Genomic DNA, 22858 nt, shown 5'->3' on the forward strand with positions numbered 1-22858 from the left:
AGCATTATGATCTTTGGATTAAGGCAATCATCCTGGACTGAGGATGAGCAGACCAGTGCTGTACGGACGTCCCAAATTAGAAACAAATAGGAACTGCAACCTAAAACTTAAGTCTATTGGAACAGATTAATTACCACAGAAACATTAACAGCAAAGAAGACAGACGCATTCGGGTGAAAGTAGCAGGGACCTCAAATCACAGAGTGAAAGCCCTCAGAGCTAAAGATGTGGTAAAATTGTGCTATAAGTCCTACGTGTTGTAGATCTGTATTCAGAGGGATGGGACTGAGCTTGTGTCCCACCACCAAGCCAGTACTCCTAAAACCACCTTGTGCTTTTAAGCTGTTGCTATTATTTCTCTTACGCCTTGCCTTGTGTATAATTATCTCTGGAAGACTTGATGCACATATACTCTACATCAAAAAGACAAAACGACCGGTACACATGAAGCTGGAAATCTGTTCAATGAGGATACTTGAGTTATAATCTCCGTTATCCCCACTTTAACAAACTGTTTTGCCAATGGATAAACAACTTTATTTCTCTAAGCCTCAAATTGCACTTTAGCTTAACACTTAAAATATAGAAACTTTCAGGACAAAGCCATGCATTGATTGCAAGGCAGAATTGAATAAAGACATTTTAACAATTAATTAATGAGACAGTTTACACCATAGTAAGAATTGGGTGAAGGCTGTTTGGCGAGTGCCAATGTCCGGATACAAGATTGTAACAAATTCATGTAAATACAAAGATGGCTTCTGATCAAATGCATTTGAGAAAAAATGTGCTATTTTCAGATTAAGTCGAACGGTGTGTGTATTTCGTGCTAATGCAAGATTATGATTTTATAGCCATGCATGAATATTAATGAATCGGTTTTCCTTTCAAAATGTGAGCTAGTGAAACATTTAAGGTTAAAGTAACCAGCTAATAACTGAAATGAGGAGTTAATGTGTTAACTTAGCTGTAGATTATACACATGCACTAGAGTATGCATTCCTATCTGCAGTCAGACCAAAAAAATGAAAAGGCACGCAGATTTTTATTTTTTTTAAAAGAACCCACATAAAATAGATATGATTTTATTCTAATAGCTTTAATTACAGTGCTTCTTTGTCAAAATGAAAACTGAAAACAAGTATACAAAACAGTTGATTACTAGTCATGTACTGAAAGCAATTACGTCACTAAACAAACCAGTTCAGATATATCCTCAAGTTTAAATGTTCCAAAAGCTCCAACTTCTTCAGTGTGTTGATCAAAAGTATATAAAAAGATAAACAAAAACAAAAAGGTACTTTTTTTCAGATGGCAAACTTGACCCTTGAAGCTAGATGAATGCCAAGGGGCATAGTTGCACACATATACAGATAAAAGGATTTATCCCAAAATGAGGAAGAAAGTTTTATAATGGAATGACTCGCCAACATGCTTGACAATACATAAAAGATGTTGGGTATGTGTGTTTTTATTTGTAGTTTTTTTTTTTAAATCAAGAGTACAGTACTGTCAGATTAAATAGGGTGCACGTTTAATGCAGGCTGTGCTTTCTGTTGAGAGGTTAGTTCTGGAGTGGTTGGCAAAAGTACAATTCACTTTCAAGGCAAAATACACTATTTTAAACCCAAAAGATAGCCTGTGTATTACTGGCAAGAATTTTTCAAGTGTTTCGATACATACAGATATTAACCTTACCCGAGTTGACCGACTGAAGCAAAGAAAATGCCCAAGTGTTTTGAAAATTCAACCATTCTCAACTTGCAGTCTGTTCTAAAATCTTTTTCAAATAATGCTTGCTCAAATAAGTCTTAAGTCTCGATGTGAGCACAAGTACAAGCACAAACGCTACGAAATACAGAAAGATCCAAAGGCATAGCATTAAAAAGGATCTATATCTTACCCATGCAAAAACGGATCATTTTATTTTTAGAGATTAAGTCACATTCTAACCACTTCATTTTAGCAAGAGAGATTGTTAAAAATCATAGGCATTCAAGCTGTCACTGAAAAACCTACATAAGTCACATTTGTCCCTTGTATGTTTCAAGTGTGTCACTTTAACAATTTAAGAAAGTACACTGTTCAGGGTTAAAAACCAGCAACCAAAATGAATCTCAACATAGATTTGACAAGCCAATAAAGTGGTTGGAGGCTCTACTGCGCATGAACTACTAGCAACCCATGTGTTTAAATCTCTTCCAGGTATACTTGATGTTGAGCTCTGATTCCTTACAAAAAAATAGCCGAGTAATATTGCATAGGATTACCAGAAACTGCCTCAATTGGAAACCAACTATTTACATTAAATAAGACACCTAAATGTTTTCAGGCTCGTCTTTGCCACATTTTACAGCATGGTACAATACGTACTGTGACAAATGAAATGAAAACGGATTCCGGCACTCAATACCACAAAGTAGCACAGCTTGCCACAAAAGATAAAAGCGGAGGGCTGGGGAGGAAGTAAGAGGACAGAGAGGTAGGGAAGAAACTAGGTTTCATTTCTGGTTTCGGAGTTGATTGGACAGCCAGTCCAGTCCTTCATAGAGACCATCTCCACTGGTGGCACAAGTCGCCTGGATGTACCAGTTCCTGTGGCGAAGGGAATGCAGGCCAAGCTTATCTGTGATTTCTGCTGCATTCATTGCATTAGGCAGATCCTGGTGGCAAGAATAAATGGGAAAATCAGACAGGATCCTCAAAAAAGGTTCTCACGTGCATATTAACCCTGCAATGATTTGACAAAAACCGATAATTCAGAAATATTTCAACCAACTAAACATTTTCTAAGAAAGCAGTTTGATAAAAAATGGTACAAACATTCATAAACCTTCTCCATTTCTGCTATATTGCCGGATTCCCTAATCACCGTCAGCGGTTCTCCTGATATCCACCAAGCTTCCCGGGCGAGGAAAATCCCTCAACACAATGTTGAAGAAATACCATAGATGGGAATGCTCAGTAGTAATTACGTTACCACTCATATTTGGCAGTACTGTGATGTACATCAATAACTACATTCCATCATGTGACACGCAACTTCAAGACACTAAAAACCTTCACAGCATCAGCACTAACTACAGAGAGATTAGACAAATCCACAGCAAAAGATGAATACAAGAGGAAAGTTTTCAGTCAGCTAAAATTGGGATAAGCTGGTACTATTTTGCAGAGCCTGGAGAAATTTGCCTCGCAAGATAGTAGGCTTTGTCCTAGGACCGTTCAGGCATTTGGCCTTGCAGCTAACAAAACTACCTACCTCGTGTGCAAGGATTCAATCTGGTTTTCCAATGTGCCCGAAATGTGTAATGGCTAGTTCTGAAAATCATGGTAGGGTATGTATTTGGACTCTGTAGGTGATTAGAAGCCAAGTCTCCATAGAATGGAGGATGTGCTTGCAGCGGTCCGGTCCAGCTCACATTGGCGCAGCATCATTTTCAACTTCGGCAGGCAGCCCAGAATCTTTTTAAACGGCACCCCTAGGTATAGTACAGCTATTTTCAAAAAGAACGTAGTTTGCAAACCAGGAGTAAGTAGAAACAGGATTTGGTCAGTAAATTAATTTGGTCCTCTATAATATGCAGCCTTTTACAGATATCCAAGCAAAATTCTTTTGTTAACTTTCCAAAAGTACAAGATTTATCTGAATAACAGAAAAATGGTGACAGGTCCTTTGAAGGCACTTCGCTTTGTGCCAAATAATTTATTACAATGTACTCTATTATTCTAAATTGGTGTGGGATTTTCCTTGTTATTACTTTGTTACTGTGAGCGCTGCATAAATTCTTCAAACAATGCATCTAAATTATGTCGGACTGCTTTTGTGCCAAGCTACCAGAGGATTAGGCACAGATTAATTCAGTGATTTTTGTGGTTCACCTGGACGGGGATTTTGGCTGTGGCTTGTACAGGGTTAACACCCCTGTCAACTAACAACCCAATTTCACACCACCACCAGACTCTCTTGGTTCTGTTAGTCTTTTCCTGTGTTAGCATTTAGAAAAAGTCCTAAAAATGTTGAACCTGTAGGATTTAAGGATGGCATTTATTTTGGGCACTGATGGGGACGCATAGCATGTATAACAAGGTCACCGGTTCCCAAGTGTGTCCTACGTTTTGGCCTTTGCTTCTGCTCTTTATAAGTCTAAATAAGGGAGGACCTAACAAAGGTTCTGTGCAAGTGAGTAGTCCCTACCAATAGGCATTCTTGGGGTTATAGTGACCAGAAGGCCAGGCAATTCTTTCCACTTACCACATAGCACCGGCAGCAGCGGTGGAGCTGGATGCATGGAGATGTGAAAATGGGTGCCCTTGAGGTTGAAAACCATCATGTAGTCCCCTCTTCAGAGCAGCAGGATAGTCATGGGAATGCCCTTGACAGGATGTGATAGTTTAATGGTGGACATTTAGGATTAACGGCAGTCCCTCCTTTCGAAAATCAACTAATATACGTTTGCATTGCTGGTTTGGGGGCATTGCCCTGATGCCCTCTTTAGCTATGAGCACCTGCCCTTCCTCCTTTAGCAGATGTATTAAGTCGTGACTAAGGATGTGGAGGAATGTTTGTTGCGGTGATACTTCAGGCTGTACCACCACTGTAAGCATATGTCAAAACGTTCAATCCTCCCTTAGAGGAAGCAGTCTTCCCCAATTGCTTGTCTTTACTCCAGGTGGCATGGCAATAGATTCACTACTTAAAAACAGAGGTGCCCCTGTTGGAGTCATCACTACACTTGCCTCTGCTACTGCCACAGTATCCACCCCTGCTGTAAGACCTGGGTCCCAGTGTGTCCTGAAAGGACTGTTGCTGGATATACCCTTGCATCAAGAGATGACGTGTTAGGACCGCCACTCACCTGCTGCTTCCGGGAAGCAAACTTGGGTGCTGAGTTCCAGAGAGCACCCATCCGCCTTGGTGGTCTCCATGTCCTTTACTTGTCTAAGATGAAGTATACTAGACCAACAGGCTGAGAAATCATTTTTGAAGATTAAAATTTGATAAATATATATTGGCTCCTGTAATTCCGATGGATTGAACGGAAAAAATTGACCTATATTTGGACACTTAATGGACTCTGATTATTTGTCATTATGAACTGCAGGGTGTCTTTATGACTCTGCGTGCACCAATTTGCAGTGTGTTGATAGAACAGTAGCTTAACAGTGACATGTTTCTCAAAGGTCTGAGCAGCACATCGTCCCTCAAGTTTACATGTTTTCTTGCAAAGCCCTGGAAGACTATTGCCTATTTTGGATGTCTCAAATTCAACAGGGAGTGTTCAAGAGGCACAGAAAGGGGAGAGAGTGAACACAGCAGTGTTACCATGAATAGAGGTCACTGCGAATCCCTGAGGCCCAAACATGTGCTAGGGGAAACTGGAAGCATGTCAAATATGTGCCACCCTAACGGACTTGACCTGCTGCGATGCCAGTGGTAGAACTGAAATATTCAAGTTTCATCAGGACCAGATGCAGAATCTGCTCTCCAGGAGTGATACAGAGTGGCACGTTGACACCCAGTTCTCTGTAATTGTAGACTGTTGGGAAGAGGCCTAGGCAACACGGTGTCCTGCCCGGAGCCCAGGCAACACGGTGTCCTGCCCGGAGCCCAGGCAACACGGAGTCCAGTCCGGAGCCCAGGCAACACAGAGTCCAGTCCGGAGCCCAGGCAACACAGAGTCCAGTCCGGAGCCCAGGCAACACAGAGTCCTGTCCGGAGCCCAGGCAACACAGAGTCCTGTCCGGAGCCCAGGCAACACAGAGTCCTGTCCGGAGCCCAGGCAACACAGAGTCCTGTCCGGAGCCCAGGCAACACAGAGTCCTGTCCGGAGCCCAGGCAACACAGAGTCCTGTCCGGAGCCCAGGCAACACGGAGTCCTGTTCGGAACCCAGGCAACACGGAGTCCTGTTCGGAACCCAGGCAACACGGAGTCCTGTTCGGAACCCAGGCAACACGGAGTCCTGTCGGAACCCAGGCAACACGGAGTCCTGTCGGAACCCAGGCAACATGGAGTCCTGATCGGGAACCCAGGCAACACATGCATACTTTGTGAAAGTGTGTATCAGACATCTGTTTGCAACCGTCCCTACATGGCCGATACCCTACAGCTTTGTGAGGCGGGATAATTCCCTTGTTTGAGACGAGAGGAATAAATCTCCAGATCTGCATGTGAAGTTGTGGAAAGGAGGGAACAGACATCAGCACGCTTGGGTTTCACATAAATTCAGCCCCGTTCTCTTCTGGGGCGGAATGACGTTGGTGCGGAGCAGCAGGATGCCTCCTACCAGAATGGAGTATTGCTTTTGAGTTTCCAGATCCTGTCTTACGCCTGGGGAAATATTCACAAGGTGAGTAATCTGAAGTTAGAAGATTCCATCTGAACATTTACCAGGTATTTCTATCTGTACCAAATTACATATTTGCAAGCCTACCAAAATAGTGGTCTAAATGGATCGGGAATCTCCAAGGCAGATTACACAAACTGGGTTTGCCCCTGCAAAATGTTTCCATCACAGTAGTGGAAACTTATCAAAACAAAGCAGGCTCACTAGCTGGTGAGGCAGGAGAGGCTACCCTTGTTTTAAAAGGTTACACAGAGGACACCTGCAAACACTAACTGATGACAAAAAAATTGTTTGGAGAAAACAGTATAAATAAGTAGTTGTTCTCCATACTGTACTTTATAATGTTGGTTAGATAAATAAGAATACATGCTTCAGGCTATTGCCAGGTAGCTACAGTTTATATTGCTCTAGTTGGTGAAATGATCTGCTGGTCTAAATAAATATTTTTAACCCTTCCAAGAAAGTATGGCCATGCACTTTGCACTTTAGAATGTTCCACCTGTTTAATGAATTACAGACCTTGTGTTATTAAGGATATCTTAAATGTTCCTTTACTGAGTTTTTAATGTGAAGAAATTTAACATTTTATATTGAATGTCCTTTTATTTCGGGCTATCGATAAGCGTCGATGTATTAACCACATGCGTGCGAGCGGAATTCCGCTCGCACGCTCAGATTTTCTAAATCCCATTATTCATGACGAGCTGGGCTCGTCATCAGCGTGCGAGGAGGCTACGCCATGACGAGCCCAGCTCGTCATCAGCCCCGAAGGGGTTAATCAAACCAATTATGCAGGGATTTTATTATGTTTGTAATAGTGTATTTCAAACTAATTCTAAGTAATGTCTAAAAGAATGTGTTTTTTTAGACAGAAAGGATGTCTATTTTGAATATAAATAGGTAGGTTCCGCTCAAGGTTCAAAAAGGTAAAAATTAATTGACAAGCCCGCGCTGCATTTTTTTTCTTTTCCCAGCCAATTTGCGGATCCAACGTGAATCCCGCTGATAAAAAAAAGTAATGCTTTTTGGCCCTGCAGGTCCCTGAAGCAGGTCTAGGAGGCCCGGCTGTTTTTACCCTGCCCCCTTTTCTTAATTTTTACAATTTTTGGACCTTTTTTCTTGTGACTCGGTTGGTTGGAACTGTTGGCAACCAATCAGATCGCGAGTTCAAGATCAGGAGGGTTTGCGGATCCTTTGCGGCCACAGCGGTATATTGGAGAACCATTTACATTTCTCAGGTACTACTGAACGGATTTACATCATTTAACAAAAAGAGTGCACTCTGGAGAAAGAGCTACCTTATTGCAAAATTTGGTGTAATTCCATTCAGCAGTTCGGGCTATAGCTGCGTCAACAGTTCCCTATGGAAAAGAACATGGAGAAAAAACGTTTTGCCCCTGCCCCCCCGCCCAGCCCCCCCCCACCCCCATTAATCTGCTGCTTTTGTTGCCCTTCTCTTCGCATCAGATAACCTGTTTTTTCATCTAGATGTGCATTAATTCCGCCGACCGCGCACAGCCGAATACCTTACCAAGCATAGACGTAAGGTTTGCAGGTTCGGAAGCCCCAGGGTCGTATCTCGGCCCCAACTGGCAGGGCTCCAGGTCGCTGACGTTGCCCCCCCCCCCCCCCGCTTCCACGGATTCCTGGGATGCTCCAGATGTGCCCAGGGGGCCGGCCCAGCTTGGTGACGTCTGAGGTGCTTGGGCAGAAGTTACAGGGACGACAACAGCTTTCACTAGGGATTAGACAGCATTCTGGTAGTACCAAACTCCAAGCTCTGCGGCTGACCCTATGTTCAGCACATCAATCCCTGTTCGATAAGTACAATTGTCCAGTGCATTACACTTCTGGAGTCTGCCACAGTTGTGCTCCACTGGAATCCAGACAAGAAAGTTTACAACAAGCGTTTGCAATGCAATAGGTCTCGCAGTTACAAGAGTTTCAGCTTTTGGCATTGTAAATAATGTCTTATTTATGTTTTTAAAACAAAACTAAAAGGCATTATTTGCAATGTCAATAGCTCAAACTGGCGTAAAGCGAGACCTATTGCATTGCAAATGCTTGTTCTCATTTCCCGCTTGACAGATCACCCCGAAATTTTCAAGAAAGCAGCTAAAGTGAGTGGGCCATTTGTTTTGAAAATTTCGCAAAGATTCGCCAAAGGTATTGGCAAAAGAAAAAACTCTTTTTGAATAGAAACAAGGTCCTAACTATAACTACCTACTGGCGACCCTGTCCCCTTTTATTTTTAATGGTTGGGCTCCAGTGCCAAATTCTATCCAATGCAATTAGTGGCCATGGGGACTCATCCACTGGGGTTTGCCTTAATTATAGGTGGGTGCCCCAGTGCCCACCCAAGGCACCAACCAAGCAGCAATATGGGGCTATAGGGAGGAGAACCGGCCATCTCTAACATGCCCGGCGGGCCGGCATTGCTCCCCCTGGAAAGAGCAGCTGATTTTTACTCCCTTCATTGTTCTGTTTGTCTGCCTATAGGAGTGCAGGCAGGGAAACCGAAGTCTGCTCCCACCTCGAGGAAGCAATTTCAAATCTCCCAGTAGGAGCATGTTCAAATCTTACTGCGGCTGGGAGCAGACATACGTAATTGAGTCAGCCCTGTGGTATGGACCCAAGGGCCTTATAGGTCCAGGGTGGGGGGCCGGACACCCCCCTTCACTAAAATATTGGTCCCAGGGGAAAGGGTTCTCAGGGCTTCTGAGAGGCTTGTTTGACCTCCCTTATCCTTTAGAAACAGGTTGGCCAGGTGAATGGAGTCACACGGGACTCTTCGAAGCTGGGCGAGGGGGTCCATGTGCCCACTTCCCCTAAAGTACCTTTCCACAAATCCGGGCTTTTAAAATTACTTTAACTGCATGGAAGCCCTTGCTTTTAATAAGAAAAAACACCAGGCCTTGGAAGATAGGGTATCTCTACCCGGCAGACTTACGTCTCTTTTTTGACTTTTTTTCTTCTTTAGGACTGGGAACTGAGTCCCCATTCCAGAAGCACGCTAATGGTGGCTAGGGTAATAACTGGCAAGATGGTACTGCACACAGCTGATTAGCACAACTGATGTGGTTTCTGGAATATCAAACTTTAGCAGCTAGTGGCTTGTGAAAGGACAGTCAAACATTTCTGGTGTTAGGTAGGTACAACCAGTGGACACACAAACATTCCAAATCGCAACTGGAAAACATGGATTTACCATAGGGTTTCAGTCAAGTCAGAGATATGCTTGAAATGACAGGTATTAATAGGAGAGAGTTTAAACGACTGCAATCTGGGTGACCAGCTTTGATCTCTGGACCACAACCTCAGTCTGCTTTAAAATGGCAGAAGAGGTGTTGTCTGACAAAGCCAGGGATTGGGATGAAGTAGTACGGTGGGCCTGACACTTGCGGTCATGTAGCATCTCCTCTTGCTGTCTGTTTTCCAAAGCTGAGAGCATTCGTTTTAGGCCAGATGAGCTGCAGTATTTCTGTCTTGACTCCCACCCCCCCCACCCACTGTGTCTAACACCATCAGGACAGCCTTCAAGCAAGCTTCAATCTGGCAGCCCTCGTTATTGTCTTCCTGGTCAGAGACCGCTCCTTGCCACAAAAGCCTGGGAGATATGGATGTATACATTTGAGCTGAGCTGAATTGACTTTAGAATGGATCCAATGCATTGGACTTCTTCTTAAAGGCATAATATGTGGATGTTTGATTAAACCTAAGCGAGTACATTAAGATGTAATGCTTGGGAACATTCAGTACCCCACCATTTATTCTAAAATGGTCAAGCACATTAAGGAAAAACCAGAGCATTTGCAAGGAAAAAGGACTCAATAAAACGTGGAATATTGCAGGAATGTTCAGTCCAACAGCATGTGGCACAATGCAGGAATGTTCAGAAAAACAGCAATGCTCTCCTTTCTCAAAAAAATAGAACAAGGCTTCATGAGGTATAAATAAAATCTTACAACTGATGAATTGAGCTAAGAATCAGAGTGCCAAACTGAAGTAATGAACATAGAAGCAAGCGGAAACCAGACCGTCCTTGCTAAAAAACTGATGGCTCTGTTGCGAGGACTAAGCGTGACAAGTAACATGGTTGTGCATGTTGAGGAAACTCGAAGGTCCATGTAGGGCAAAATATTATAAGTGGACAAATGGAAGGAAAACTTTTACAAATCTGCTTACTTACAAGTAAGCAAATAAGTTAGTAAATATGAGAATCATGCCCCAACCACCAGGACTGATTAGCTGGACAAATAGATTATAAGTAAGCAAAATACAGTTGTTGAGCTGCTGGTTAGTCAAGATCAATGGACCTTAACAATTAGCCTCTGGTGACCCTCTACTTGATCATTATTGGAATCCAAGGACCCCTACTGAGTCGTTACTGGAAGCGGTGGACCCCAGCTTAAGCGATTCCAATGATTTGAATCTCAAAATACAGAAAAAACATTCAAATGCACAAATAATGAAATTTTATATAATTTGTAAATACATTTTTAAAAATTCACCATTTTCATGGAAAGGTTGGGGCTTTCTAAATTAAACCGAAGCCACCAATCATCCATGCAATATCTGGTTTGAGCATTTGCTCTGCTCCCACAAATCAATCTGAGGACAGTAACAAATTTTATCCTCGAGGTTAAACTTCCTTCACATTTATGTAAAGTCTTAAAATTCAGTTTTACATTTTGCGACTTTAGTTATAAAGACTTCATTAATCTGATAGTACTTAATTTTCTAAGCAGGTAAGGATCGCGGGTAGGTGTCACGAACCCCCAGGGTCGTCGGACCACAGGTTAAAAATCCCTGGCCTAAATAAAGGCCCATTACCTCACAAGATCTGGTTGGAGGATTGTCCCACTATTAAAAATGCTGCCAAATGAAGGATTTAGCTTACCTGTTTGTTAGCAAATACTAATAAGACTGCATCTCTAAGCTCATCTTCTGCCAGCATTCTCATCAACTCCTCCCGGGCTTCATTTACTCGTTCTCTGTCGTTACTGTCCACTACAAAAATCAAACCTGTTGGGGAAAAATACATTAAAAATAGTTACAATTAATACACACTAGAACATGTACTAAACAGAACTTAGTGACAGCATAAGGTACAAGTATGAATGGAACAAAAACAGTTCTTCATGAACCTTACTAGCAAACTTCCCAAGAAACATCGGTTAAAGAGCATAGCGTGGTCAACAGTAGTCAGTGTTTTAGGACGTATGTGCACAAGGACCACATGAGTCCCTGAAATTAGGTCTAGAATACTGAAATGATACGCAGGGCAGACAGGTATTTTTCTTCATTCTACAGAAAAAGATATGGAAAGGAAGGCATGGTGAGCAAGCGGAACTGCATGAGACCATAAAACACACAAGTCCATTGGCACTGCAGTGATGAAGGAAATCAGAATAAAGTGTATTTTGTCTTCCGACTCGAAAAAGCCAATAAAATGGATGGCAATTTTTAACTATTTATAGGTAGATAATGTTTCCTACTAATATATTAGTAGCTTACTATATTCAATTCTTCACTTTAACTAGAGGTTATACAAATGGTTAACATACCACCTGTATTAGTGCTGGACACCTTTGCTAAGCCTAATTTGTTAAGTATTTCCATCGATAAAAGAGGAGACCAATATATGTTAAAGAATGCTTGGCCTGTAGCAGATTTTTTCTCCACTCACTAGATTGTATTGTAATTGCATTTATATAGCGCTTACTACCCCCGACGAGGCGTCAAATCGCTTTTTCGGCAAATAGCACGCTACTCCAAAACCTATAAAGGATTAGTGCGCAATTAGTATTGTGAAATATGAAAGTGATTTAAGTGGTGGATAGGTTAGTCAATTATTTGGATTCAGAAGGATAGCGGAAGTATAGAAGAGGAAAAAAAAGTTTGTATTTATATAGCGCTTATTACCCCTGATGGGTGTTGAAGCGTTTTTTTTAGCGAGTAGCGTGCTACTACGGATAAATGTCATTACCCTGAAACTAAATGGGAATTATCCAGAGTCAGCAGATATCATGCAAATCTGATAAGGGTGCTGCCAGTCCCTCCGGGAAGGTCACCCCCGAGCACACTCCCCCGTGAGTGAGCCCGTCCCTGGTGCCACCTCTGCCCTGAGCTGTGCCCTCTGACGATCTCTTGTGCCCCCTGCCTCCTGCTCGCCTTGCCGCGCTGATTTCCCCGCCGTTTTTTCACTAGCCCCCATTGCTCCCCCCTCCTCGCCCAGCCCGGGCCACGTTTCCCGCCACCTCCTCGCCGCTGCCCCCCTGCGGCCCCGCCCCCTTCCCTCGCTCGCCATCCCCATTCGCCACCCCGCTAGCCCTCCCTTGCTCCGCCCCCCACTCTCCTCATATGGCAGAGTGGCCAACGCGCAGCGTGCACGCGCAGCGGGCGCGCCCTAAGCGCGCCGAAGGTGCGCCAAAGGTAAGCCCGTCTGCGCCCGACCGCGCCTGGACCGCGCCCAGGGCCAGGACCCCTGGGCACCGCAGACACCAGCCCACCCGCCGGACCTACGACGCCGCCACCCTCAACGCACTCAACACCGGCCGAATCCCGGGATGCTACCGAGCCACCCCGAGACGAACCCACGGACCCTTCAGCTGCCACGCCTGCAAGTTCACCTGCATCCGGACCTGCCTCGCACCAGCACCCGCCAAGCCTAACACCAGCAGCAACCACCTCAAGTGCATCCTGCTCAACACCCGCTCCGTCCACAGACACGCCATCGAACTCTGGAACCTCCTCGACACCACAGCTCCCGACGTCTCATTCCTCACGGAAACCTGGATGAACAACTCCTCAGCGCCCAACATCGCCATCGCCATCCCAGAGGGATACAAGATCATCCGGAGAGATCGCGACATCCATACTGGAGGAGGCATCGCCATCATCCACAGGGACACAATCCACATCACGACCAACACCGACGACACCCTGACTACCGCCGAACACCTACACTTCCAGATCCGCACCGACCCGAAGACCACCTTCAGAGGCACCCTGATCTACCGACCCCCGGGACCACGCACACAATTCAGCGAGGACATCGCCGACTTAGTCAGCCCGCATGCCCTCACCTCCGCTGACTACATCCTCCTGGGGGATATCAACTTCCACCTGGAGAACAACAACGACCGCAACACCATCACCCTGCTCGACAACCTCGCCAACCTCTGACTCAAGCAGCTGGTGTCCACCCCCACCCACCTCGCCAGACACACACTCGACGCCGTCTTCTCATCCAGCAAAGACATCAACTTCAGCCACGCCACTGGACTACACTGGACAGACCACAGCTGCGTCCACTTCACCTTCAGAAGAAAGACGATCCACCACCACCAGCAACAGGTTGCTCGAAGAAGCTGGAACAAGATCACAGCCGACCAGCTCGCCGCTTCCCTGAGCCAGCACCCTCCCGCCAGCTCAGCGAACCCCAGCCAGGCCGCCGACAACCTCACTAAGTGGATCAGCAACTGCGCGGACGAACTCGCCCCACTGAGGACCCCGCCCAGCAGACCCGGCAGCAAGAAGGCCCCATGGTTCACCGACGAACTCAAGAGCTCCAAGAAAAACTGCCGAGCCCTCGAGAAAGCCTGGAGAAGGGAGCCAACACCGGACAACATGACCACCCTCAAGCTTGCCACCCGGAAGCACCACCAACTGATCCGCGCCACCAAGAAAACTGCATTCAAAGACCGGCTGGACAACAACGCACACAACTGCAAGGAACTCTTCAACATCGTGAAAGAGCTCTCCAACCCCACCGCCGAAAACAACAACATCACCCCATCGCAAGACCTCTGCAACTCCCTCGCCTCCTACTTCCACAACAAGATCGCGGACATACACAACAGCTTCAGCCCTGAACCGACGCACGCCACTACCGAACGACCACCCCCACCACCACCTTCCGCGCCTAGACTCCGATCAGCACCGAAGACACCGTCCGCATGATGAACTCCATCCACTCCGGATCTCCGACCGACCCCTGCCCTCACCACGTCTTCAACAAGGCCGACGCTGCCATCGCACCCCACCTGCAGGACATCATCAACACCTCCTTCGACACCGCCACCTTCCCGGAGAGCTGGAAGCACGCCAAACTCAGCGCCCTACTAAAGAAACCAACAGCGGACCCCACCGAACTCAAGAATTACCGCCCCATCTCGCTCCTCCCGTTTCCAGCCAAAGTCATCGAGAAGACCGCCAACAAGCAGATGGCCGCCTTCCTCGAGACGAATGGTTCCCTCGACCCTTCACAGTCTGGCTTCCGAGCCAACAACAGCACTGAGACCGCCCTCATCGCTGCCACCGATGACATCCGAGCCCTGATGGACAACGGAGAAACAGCGGCCCTCATCCTTCTAGACCTCTTCGCGGCATTCGACACTGTCTGCCACCGCACCCTAGTGCAGCGCCTCAGCAACGTCGGAATCCAGGAGAAGGCACTGGAATGGATCATCTCCTTCCTCGACGGAAGAACACAGAGAGTCCGTCTACCACCGTGCAAGTCAGAGGCCACCGAAGTCATCTGCGGCGTCCCTCAAGGATCCTCGCTGAGCCCCACCCTCTTTAACGTCTACATGAGCCCCCTAGCGGCCATCGCACGCCAACACAACCTCAACATCATCTCCTACGCTGACGACACCCAGCTGATCCTTTCCCATACCAACGACCCCGCCGCCGCCAGAGCCAACCTTCACGAAGTGATGAAAGACGTAGCCGAGTGGATGACGGCCAGCCGCCTGAAACTGAACTCAGACAAGACGGAAGTCCTCATCCTGGGCTCCTCGCCCTCCGCCTGGGACGACTCCTGGTGGCCCCCCGCCCTGGGCACCGCACCCAAACCGACAGACCACGCACGCAACCTGGGCTTCATCCTGGACTCCTCCCTCTCCATGACCAGACAAGTCAACGCCGTCTCCTCGTCATGCTTCAACATCCTGTGCATGCTACGGAAGATCTTTCGGTGGATCCCCACCGAGACCAGTAAGACGGTCACCCAGGCCCTCGTCACCAGCCGACTGGACTACGGCAACGCCCTCTACGCCGGAACCACCGCCAAGCTCCAGAAGAGACTCCAGCGGATCCAGAACACCTCAGCCAGACTCATCCTCGACATCCCACGACACAGCCACATCTCCGGACATCTGAGAGACTTGCATTGGCTCCCCGTCAACAAAAGAATCACCTTCCGTCTCCTCACCCACGCACACAAAGCCCTACACGATCAAGGCCCGAGCTACCTCAACAACCGCATCAACTTCTACGCTCCCAAACGCCATCTACGATCAGCCAGTCACGCCCTCGCCGCCGTCCCCCGCATCCGAACGACAACAGGAGGAAGGTTCTTCTACCTGGCCGCCAAGACCTGGAACTCCCTCCCGTCCGACCTGCGCCTGACCCAAGACCACCTCTCCTTCAGGAAGAAGCTCAAGACCTGGCTGTTCGAGCAGTAGCAGCACCCCCCCCCCCCAAGCGCCTTGAGACCCTCCGGGTAAGTAGTGCGCTCTATAAATGTCTTTGATTGATTGATTGATAGCCATTCTGGGCCTACATCGCACATGCCTCTTCTATTCAGTTCAATATGAACCCAACTTCAGTGAATAGTAAAAATGATGAATTAAAATTTTTTTTTTTAACTTTCATTGATTATCAAGTAGTGGCTTCACTAATCAGGTTACGCAATACAATTTTTACCAACTAGCTGGTCGTGACTAAGATGTTCTTTTTGTCCTGACATTCGGAGGTGTTGCATCTGTTGACACAGAATCCAGGACTCCACCCATTGTTGCTTTAAGGGCTAAGTGGATCACCCAAAACTCCAGAAGGAAGATGACCCTCCACTGAAGAGTAAAGGACTAATATCTCCCCTTCTCCCAGGTAGAACTTCCAACCATGCAGTGACACTTGAAACCACCATGACCTCTATGGGGAGTGAGTGGCCTTCCACAGGTCATCTACAAATGCAGATACTGTGATGCTTCCCTTGATATTCGGATGGAGTTGGAGAAGCATCTGTGATGCTGGGCTCACCAAAATAAGAAACTACACTGCAGGGACAGCCTGTGCCACATGAAATTTGGGAGGAGAACTATGCATTTAGACAGGCGAACAAGAAGCCTCAGAGACGTCCTCACCAAAAACCATGACTGACCATGAAACATCGGCATCATATCCTGGACTCGCCGTGGCTGAGTAAAAGCTTTGACTCCAGGATGTCAAGAATTGCGCCAATGAATGCAAAGTTCTGGAAGGGGATCAGGTGGGACCTGGACTTGTTTATGTCAGGAGTTCTGCCGTCGTCCAGTGGTGGTCTATGGGTGACACTGGCAAGCCAGTCTTTAGTAGCCAGTTGTCGAGACACAGGCTCAATTGTAATCCCAACCTCCAAAAGATGGGCATCCACCACTTCCATCTTTTCATGAAAATCTGAGGTGCCAAGGTAAGGATTGTGGGTATGCCAGTAAGCTGACAATGTTCCAGGTCCACCTTGAACTGTAAGTAAAGGCCACAGTACTGCAGGATTGTATAGGACATGGCTACTCAAACATTTTCAACATTTATGCCAGCGGGATATGGGTAGGGCTTTGTGTGGGTTGAGGGGTGAGATGGGAATACAGAGCATGCACAAAGTGTGATGAGTGAGTCAAGGCACAGTCCTCCCTGGACTGAAACAAGCATCCTAAGACTGGTTTCGGGGTTTCACCCATCAGCCAGGATAGCTTGACTCCAGTGGCATGGAGAGCACAGGACCCACGTCTGGGCATACCTGTTCCACCCAGGGTGACAAATGCAATAAGAACAATTGATGGACAGAATGCACAACAAGGTCATACATTCACCCCAGTAGGTGCTTTCTTGCCCTAGGTGCGCCAGATATGCCCAGACGTGGGTTCCGTGCTCACTATGCCACTGGATTCAAGCTAGCCTAGCGTATGAAGGTTGATGCCCCGAAACCGGTCCCAGGATGCTAGTTTCCGGTACAGGGAGGATTCTACTTGGCAGTTCGGGCTGGACTGTTAATCATGAGGCACAGGGTCAATCAAGACTGATTTGCATATTGTTGGGTCTAAACTGGGATTGGCATGGTGAGCAAGAGAACGATGGATTTAACCCAGATCTATTGACTGGGGGTGAATGTTTGATTTGCTCTGCATTCCATCAATCATCTGTGTCTCTTTTACAGGCCCACTAGTACATTGGATTTACAGGCTCTGGGCACATGTAGTGCATTGTACTTCAGACTTACTAGTAAATCAAATATGCTAATCATGTAGAAACCAAATACAATTACATTTTAGACACAGAGCACATGCACTTTAGCACTGGTCAGCAGTGGTAAAGTGCCCAGAGTCCAAACGCCAGCAAATACAAAGTCCAGCACACAAACAAAAACAGGAGGCCAGAAGAAAAAAAGACAGGGACACCATGTCAAAAGATGCCAGAGATAACAATGTTAAAGCAGTAACTTCTGGGTTAAGGGTCTCTGAACTGACAAACCAAAAGCAAAAATTCTGCAAAACCGAGAAGCAATGCCTCTTGACAGACTGGACTAGCCAGACAATAGTGCTTTGTTAACGTATCCAGGGACGCCGTTGAAGCATGGAAAATGTCTAAGGCAGGAACATGCTGACACAATGGTTCCAGCTTTGGCTCATGTGGAGTGAGCTACTAAGATTTTTGGGTGGGTGGTGGTGTGGGTTGGGGAACACTCATAGGGATCTCACCTTTTGAATCTATTCCAGAGCAATATCTATTAGGAGGTGGGTCTGTGAATAGACAAACCAAACAGTCCAGTAGGACTGAGCAGGCGAAATGCCCCTCTCGGTGAACCTAGCTGCCCATCACTAGTGTTTTATGTACATGTGAGGGGACGCTCACATAGCAGCATGGTAAATGTCCAGGGCAGGTGCTCCATGTGTCAATGGAGTGGTAACAGCCTTGAGTATGGAAGAATGACCCCCATAACCCTTCTTGGGGCAACTTTTTTGGCCAGTGCATAGCATATCTTTATGCGGGCCCAATTCAGCGCGAGACAGTCCTTTTCTGTACAGCATTTCTCTCCCGCAAACCCAACAAAGGGCTGTTTGACCACTCAGTGTTCTCTGGTACGAGCAATTTAAAAGCTCAGTGCTCTTCTGGGTTCTAGTCTATGTAGTCTCTCCACCTCAAAGGGTGAGGCAGGGCATAGAACGCCAACAAGGTGCTAGTTGTATAGACTTGGAACAGAGTAAGTACTTTGGGAATTAAGGGTGCCCTTGTTGGCAGAACCAATTTGTCTGGGAAGGTGGTGGTATAAGAAAGGTTGACAACGAGCATCGCACTCACTAGCCACACCGATGTTATGACCAGGAACACTGTCTTGAGGATAAGAAGTCGCATAGAACAGGAGTGTGAAGGCTCAAAGGGAGCACACATCAAATATGTGAGGACCAGGTTACAAAGGGAGAAGGAAGAAAATAATGTTTGAGTCCTTTAGAAAACAGCATTAATACAGGTGAATTAAATAAAGAGATCTAGTCCGGCAACTATATAAAAAAAATGCCGAAAGGTACCCTTCGACTATGACCAAAGCAAAACCTTGCAGGGTGAGGGAAAGAACAAACAAACACTCAGACTAATTCGCTGGGAGGGGTCCAGCAGTTCCGTTCCGCACCCAGACAACAAATGTGTCCAAACTGGTGTATACAGTTTTTGTTGAGGGACACCTGGTTGCCAAGATGACATCAACCACCTCCAGAGGAATGTCAAAGGCTTTCGCTGCTCAATCTACAAGCAAGAAGGTGGAAACTGCGGGGGGCCAGGTGTAAGACCCTTCCCTGCTGATGCGACAGCAGATTCTTCTTGAGTGGCAGCTTGATCGGGGGACAGATGCTAATGCTCAGTAGCTCTGGATACCATACGCTCCATGTTCAATAAGGGGGCACTAGGATTAAATTGCCCAGTCCCTCCTGACCTTTTTCAGAACACCAGGCATGCGAGGCATTGCCCAGAAGGCATAAAGGAGTCCAGAGTCCAAATGCAGGTGGAACAAGTCTCAGACAGACAGAGAGAGAGAGAAAGGCGTTGGAATACAACACGCTTAATTGCGGACATTGCACATTGTCAGCAGCTGTGGCTAAGAGATCAAGCCAAGATTTTACCCATGCATGGCAGAGACCTTGCACCACTCAAGAGTTTAACAGCCATTCGTGACCTGCTGGTCAGCGACAGCAGAGTGCCTGCTCTGGTGTCCAAAGTTCTCACCAGTTGGTTAATAACCAGGAAGATACTTTGATGGCACAACCATTTCCAGAGGCACAGAGCCTTCTACCATAGGGTCCACCCTACCCCTCTTGGATTGCTGCAATATCACTTGGCAGTCGCATTATATGTGAGCACTTGCATCAACCTACCCCTGACTGAGAACGTATGGAAGTGGAATTTCCCTTGAAGGAGAATGTAGGAAAAGTGAATTATGTGGCATGGCTGGGTAGCCTTAACATGTAATATCACAATACTCCAAAGATGGCCCTTGGATTTACACTAATAAATTCTTAGCTCAGTCCTCGTAGAGTGACAAAGAGCAGTCAGGCTTTACTAGAGGAACAAGGGTTAAGCATTTCAGAGGACCAACAACAGTTGTCCTGGCTGTCCTTGGTGCTTAACGGGAATCGTGCTAGTGCAGACTTCAAGAAACAGAATACAACAGCTACACAGCTGATGATGTCGGATGATGGTTGCACAGTGTTCCCTGTAGATACAGTGCCGAGTGAGGGGGCTGGTTACCCGATTACTAACCAACAAGCCTTGGCAGCAGTAAGCACAGTGAAAAGGTACTGGAACTTCAATGGGTCCAGTGGAGTGAAGTAGTGGCCTTAAACTTTCTTGGCAGGTCGAGACTACAACTTCAACAATGCACTGGACTGTCTCGATTTAGCAAATCCCACATAGGGCCAGACGGCTAACGATATATTGTATCCAGCAAGTGTTTTTACCAGCAGTTTACAGTGGACTAGTGTCACTAGTCCAGGGGAGATGTGAGGCTGCTTCTGGCTTCCACAGAGGTCTCTCTATTCTGAATCATGGAGATTTAGCCAAGGACGAGGGTCATTCACCCAGTTTCTTCCAAATCTGTTGCCACAGGCACAGAGTATCCTCCTTTAGTTTTGGTGCTGTGGACAAAGTCCTCTTGCCTGCAAAACGGGTCTTCCCTTGGCCCTTCCTTGATGCAATTTGTTCAGATAGGAGGTTTTGGTGTCAGGGCTTAATTTGAGCCGGGGCTTGCCGGTGCTTAGCACTGGCACCTAATTATGAGGGCCGGTGTCGGCCGCAGCATTGATTAAGTGCACCTGTGACTGTGTAAATTAAAGTCTCTAGTCGTGACTACTCGTACGTTAAATACTGCATTCCGACTCAGAGTGTTAGTTACTGCGGGGCCGGCCGCTGGGCTCGTTGACACTGACAGATGGTCTTTGTGTGTGTGTGTGTGTGTGTGTGTGTGTGTGTGTGGGGGAGGGGGTGACGTGACGTGAGCCAGTCCACTGCACTTGTTGTTTCGACTCTCCAGGATTCTTGTCAGCATCACGTGAGTAGTAGGTAGTCTAGTCCTACCTTACTGTCTCTGACTGTTCAACTTCATCAAAACTCGACTTCACCTGCCAGTTGCAGGCAGCAGCGGGTCAGGCCGCCACAGGGTCGAGTCGCCATGCCAGGGCCCCAGTGTGGGTGGGAGTCTGTTCTTGTGCTGGTTGGAGGCCAGGGCAGGGCTTTGCTGCGGGGGTGGGAGCTGTGCGCAGCAGAGGCAGCCACGCATGCGCAGATGCCAATGCACACTCATTTTCGCTGGCTACCCGCCCCACCCCAGCATACCCGCCCGCACCTCCTCACCAGCAGCAGCGTGAGGGCCGGCAGCCATCCCTGAGACCAGTCCTGCTCCTGCCTGAGACGAGACCAGTGTGGTGGTGACGTAGCAGCAGTTGGGAGCTCAGTCACTCTCTGGACCAGTGCTCCTCAGCAGGTGAGGGCGAGGCAGGCAGGGCCTGGCCGGGGCCGGGGGCCCTGGCTGGCTGGTGGTACTGGTAGCCAGTGCAGCATTACTGGTGCTGGTGGGTGGTCACTGGTGGTCAGTGACTGAGACTGGTGGTGACACTGACGTTAACTTAGGACCGATACGATAGGCGGTGTAGTAGTAGGTCGGCCCGGCCGGTGCCATAAAAAAAAAGTTGCGCAGTTGAGGCCGACCTACGGTGGGACAGACTGTAGTAGTAGGCCGGCCCGGCCGGTGCCATTAAAAAAAAAGTTGCGCAGTTGAGGCCTACGGTGTCAGTCACTGGTTAATGTTTTTGATCCCCGCCTGGTTTGATCATTGACGTCATCGTCATCAACGCGATCATGTTGTTGCCAGAATGCCAGTGCACTGCAGTGGGCAGTAGTGCCCAAGAAGTGGCTATTTATTAATGCGCAGTTGCGGCAGGGCTGGTGGATACAAGAAGAATGATATGGGAATGTTTATGGGTTTTGCATAAAGCTGGTTTCATCATGCTTCCTCTTTAGGGCACCAGGTCTTACCCTATATGGGGTTTTTGTTGGTTATGACGCCACAGTACACGCAGCCATCGATCTGACCCTTCTTCTCCCACTAATTTGTTTCTTCTTTCCCCATCCCTAGCTTTCTTGATCATTTCCTTTCTTCCCTTCACGCCCGTACCCTCTGCCCTTCCCCGCCCCTGTCCCCCTCCCCTGCCTGCCGCATTTCCACTTGTCACGTCACCCTTTCCAACCTCAGTGTTGTATCTTCATCGTCTACAGTCACCTACTCATTTCTCTTCTGACTTCTCTGTTTCTTGTCTTGTTTCTTGTCTTTTTTTTTACCAAGCTCCTATCTCCTTATATTCATCCTCCGACCTCTTCCAATAATTCAATTTTTCTTTTTCACCCCGACTCCCTTTCGTGTCCCTTGTCTTTTCTTTCTATTCAAATTTTAACTGTTTTATGCAGACCGACTGGCCATGCGCCTTCAGAACTGGAGACTCCCTGGCTGCTGGACCGATCAGGAGATTCGGTTTCGTTTTTGCAGGGCAGTGGAGATCAGATTCGGTTTCGTTTTTTTTCAGGGCAGGGAGGGCACGCACGCGGGCCGTGGCACGCAGCCTCATAAAAATAATCTGTTGCCTGTCCTGCACGGTTGTCTGAATATCCCAGCTACAGCATCATATAGATGGATGCTGGAAAATTAATTGGGATTTGCTCATTTAATGTAAACCCATCAGTGGTACCTGACATTTTACTTGTCGTCCACTGCCAGATTTAATGTTTCCATGCTGCAGTGACAAATAAATCTGAAAAGGGCAGCTTTTCTCCTGCTCCTGTGCCAGGCATGGTAAATATATTGCTGTCGGGTATAGAATTTCTCCTAGCCAATGTTAACACTAATTCAAGGTCTTAAGAGTGCCATGAGAAGATTACTTTTTTGATACAATACAAATCCTGTAGTAACTGCAGTAGAACCACAACT

At 47.1% G+C, this 22858-nt stretch overlaps 1 protein-coding gene across 1 annotated transcript in view; it reads right to left on the minus strand.

The window, feature by feature from the left end:
• Nucleotides 1-1026: 1026 nt before the first annotated feature.
• Nucleotides 1027-22858, minus strand: part of ARF1 (ARF GTPase 1) — a 106147-nt gene continuing 84315 nt past the window's right edge. The window contains exons 4-5 of the mRNA XM_086941115.1: nt 11249-11373; nt 1027-2663 (exon numbers count right to left, since the gene is read on the minus strand). Of these exons, the coding sequence (XP_086797241.1) occupies nt 2502-2663; nt 11249-11373 (287 nt within the window). The 3' untranslated portion in view covers nt 1027-2501. The remainder of the gene's footprint in view (nt 2664-11248; nt 11374-22858) is intronic.

The sequence above is a fragment of the Lissotriton vulgaris genome, chromosome 10 (assembly GCF_964263255.1).
Source record: "Lissotriton vulgaris chromosome 10, aLisVul1.2, whole genome shotgun sequence".
NCBI lineage: Eukaryota > Metazoa > Chordata > Amphibia > Caudata > Salamandridae > Lissotriton > Lissotriton vulgaris.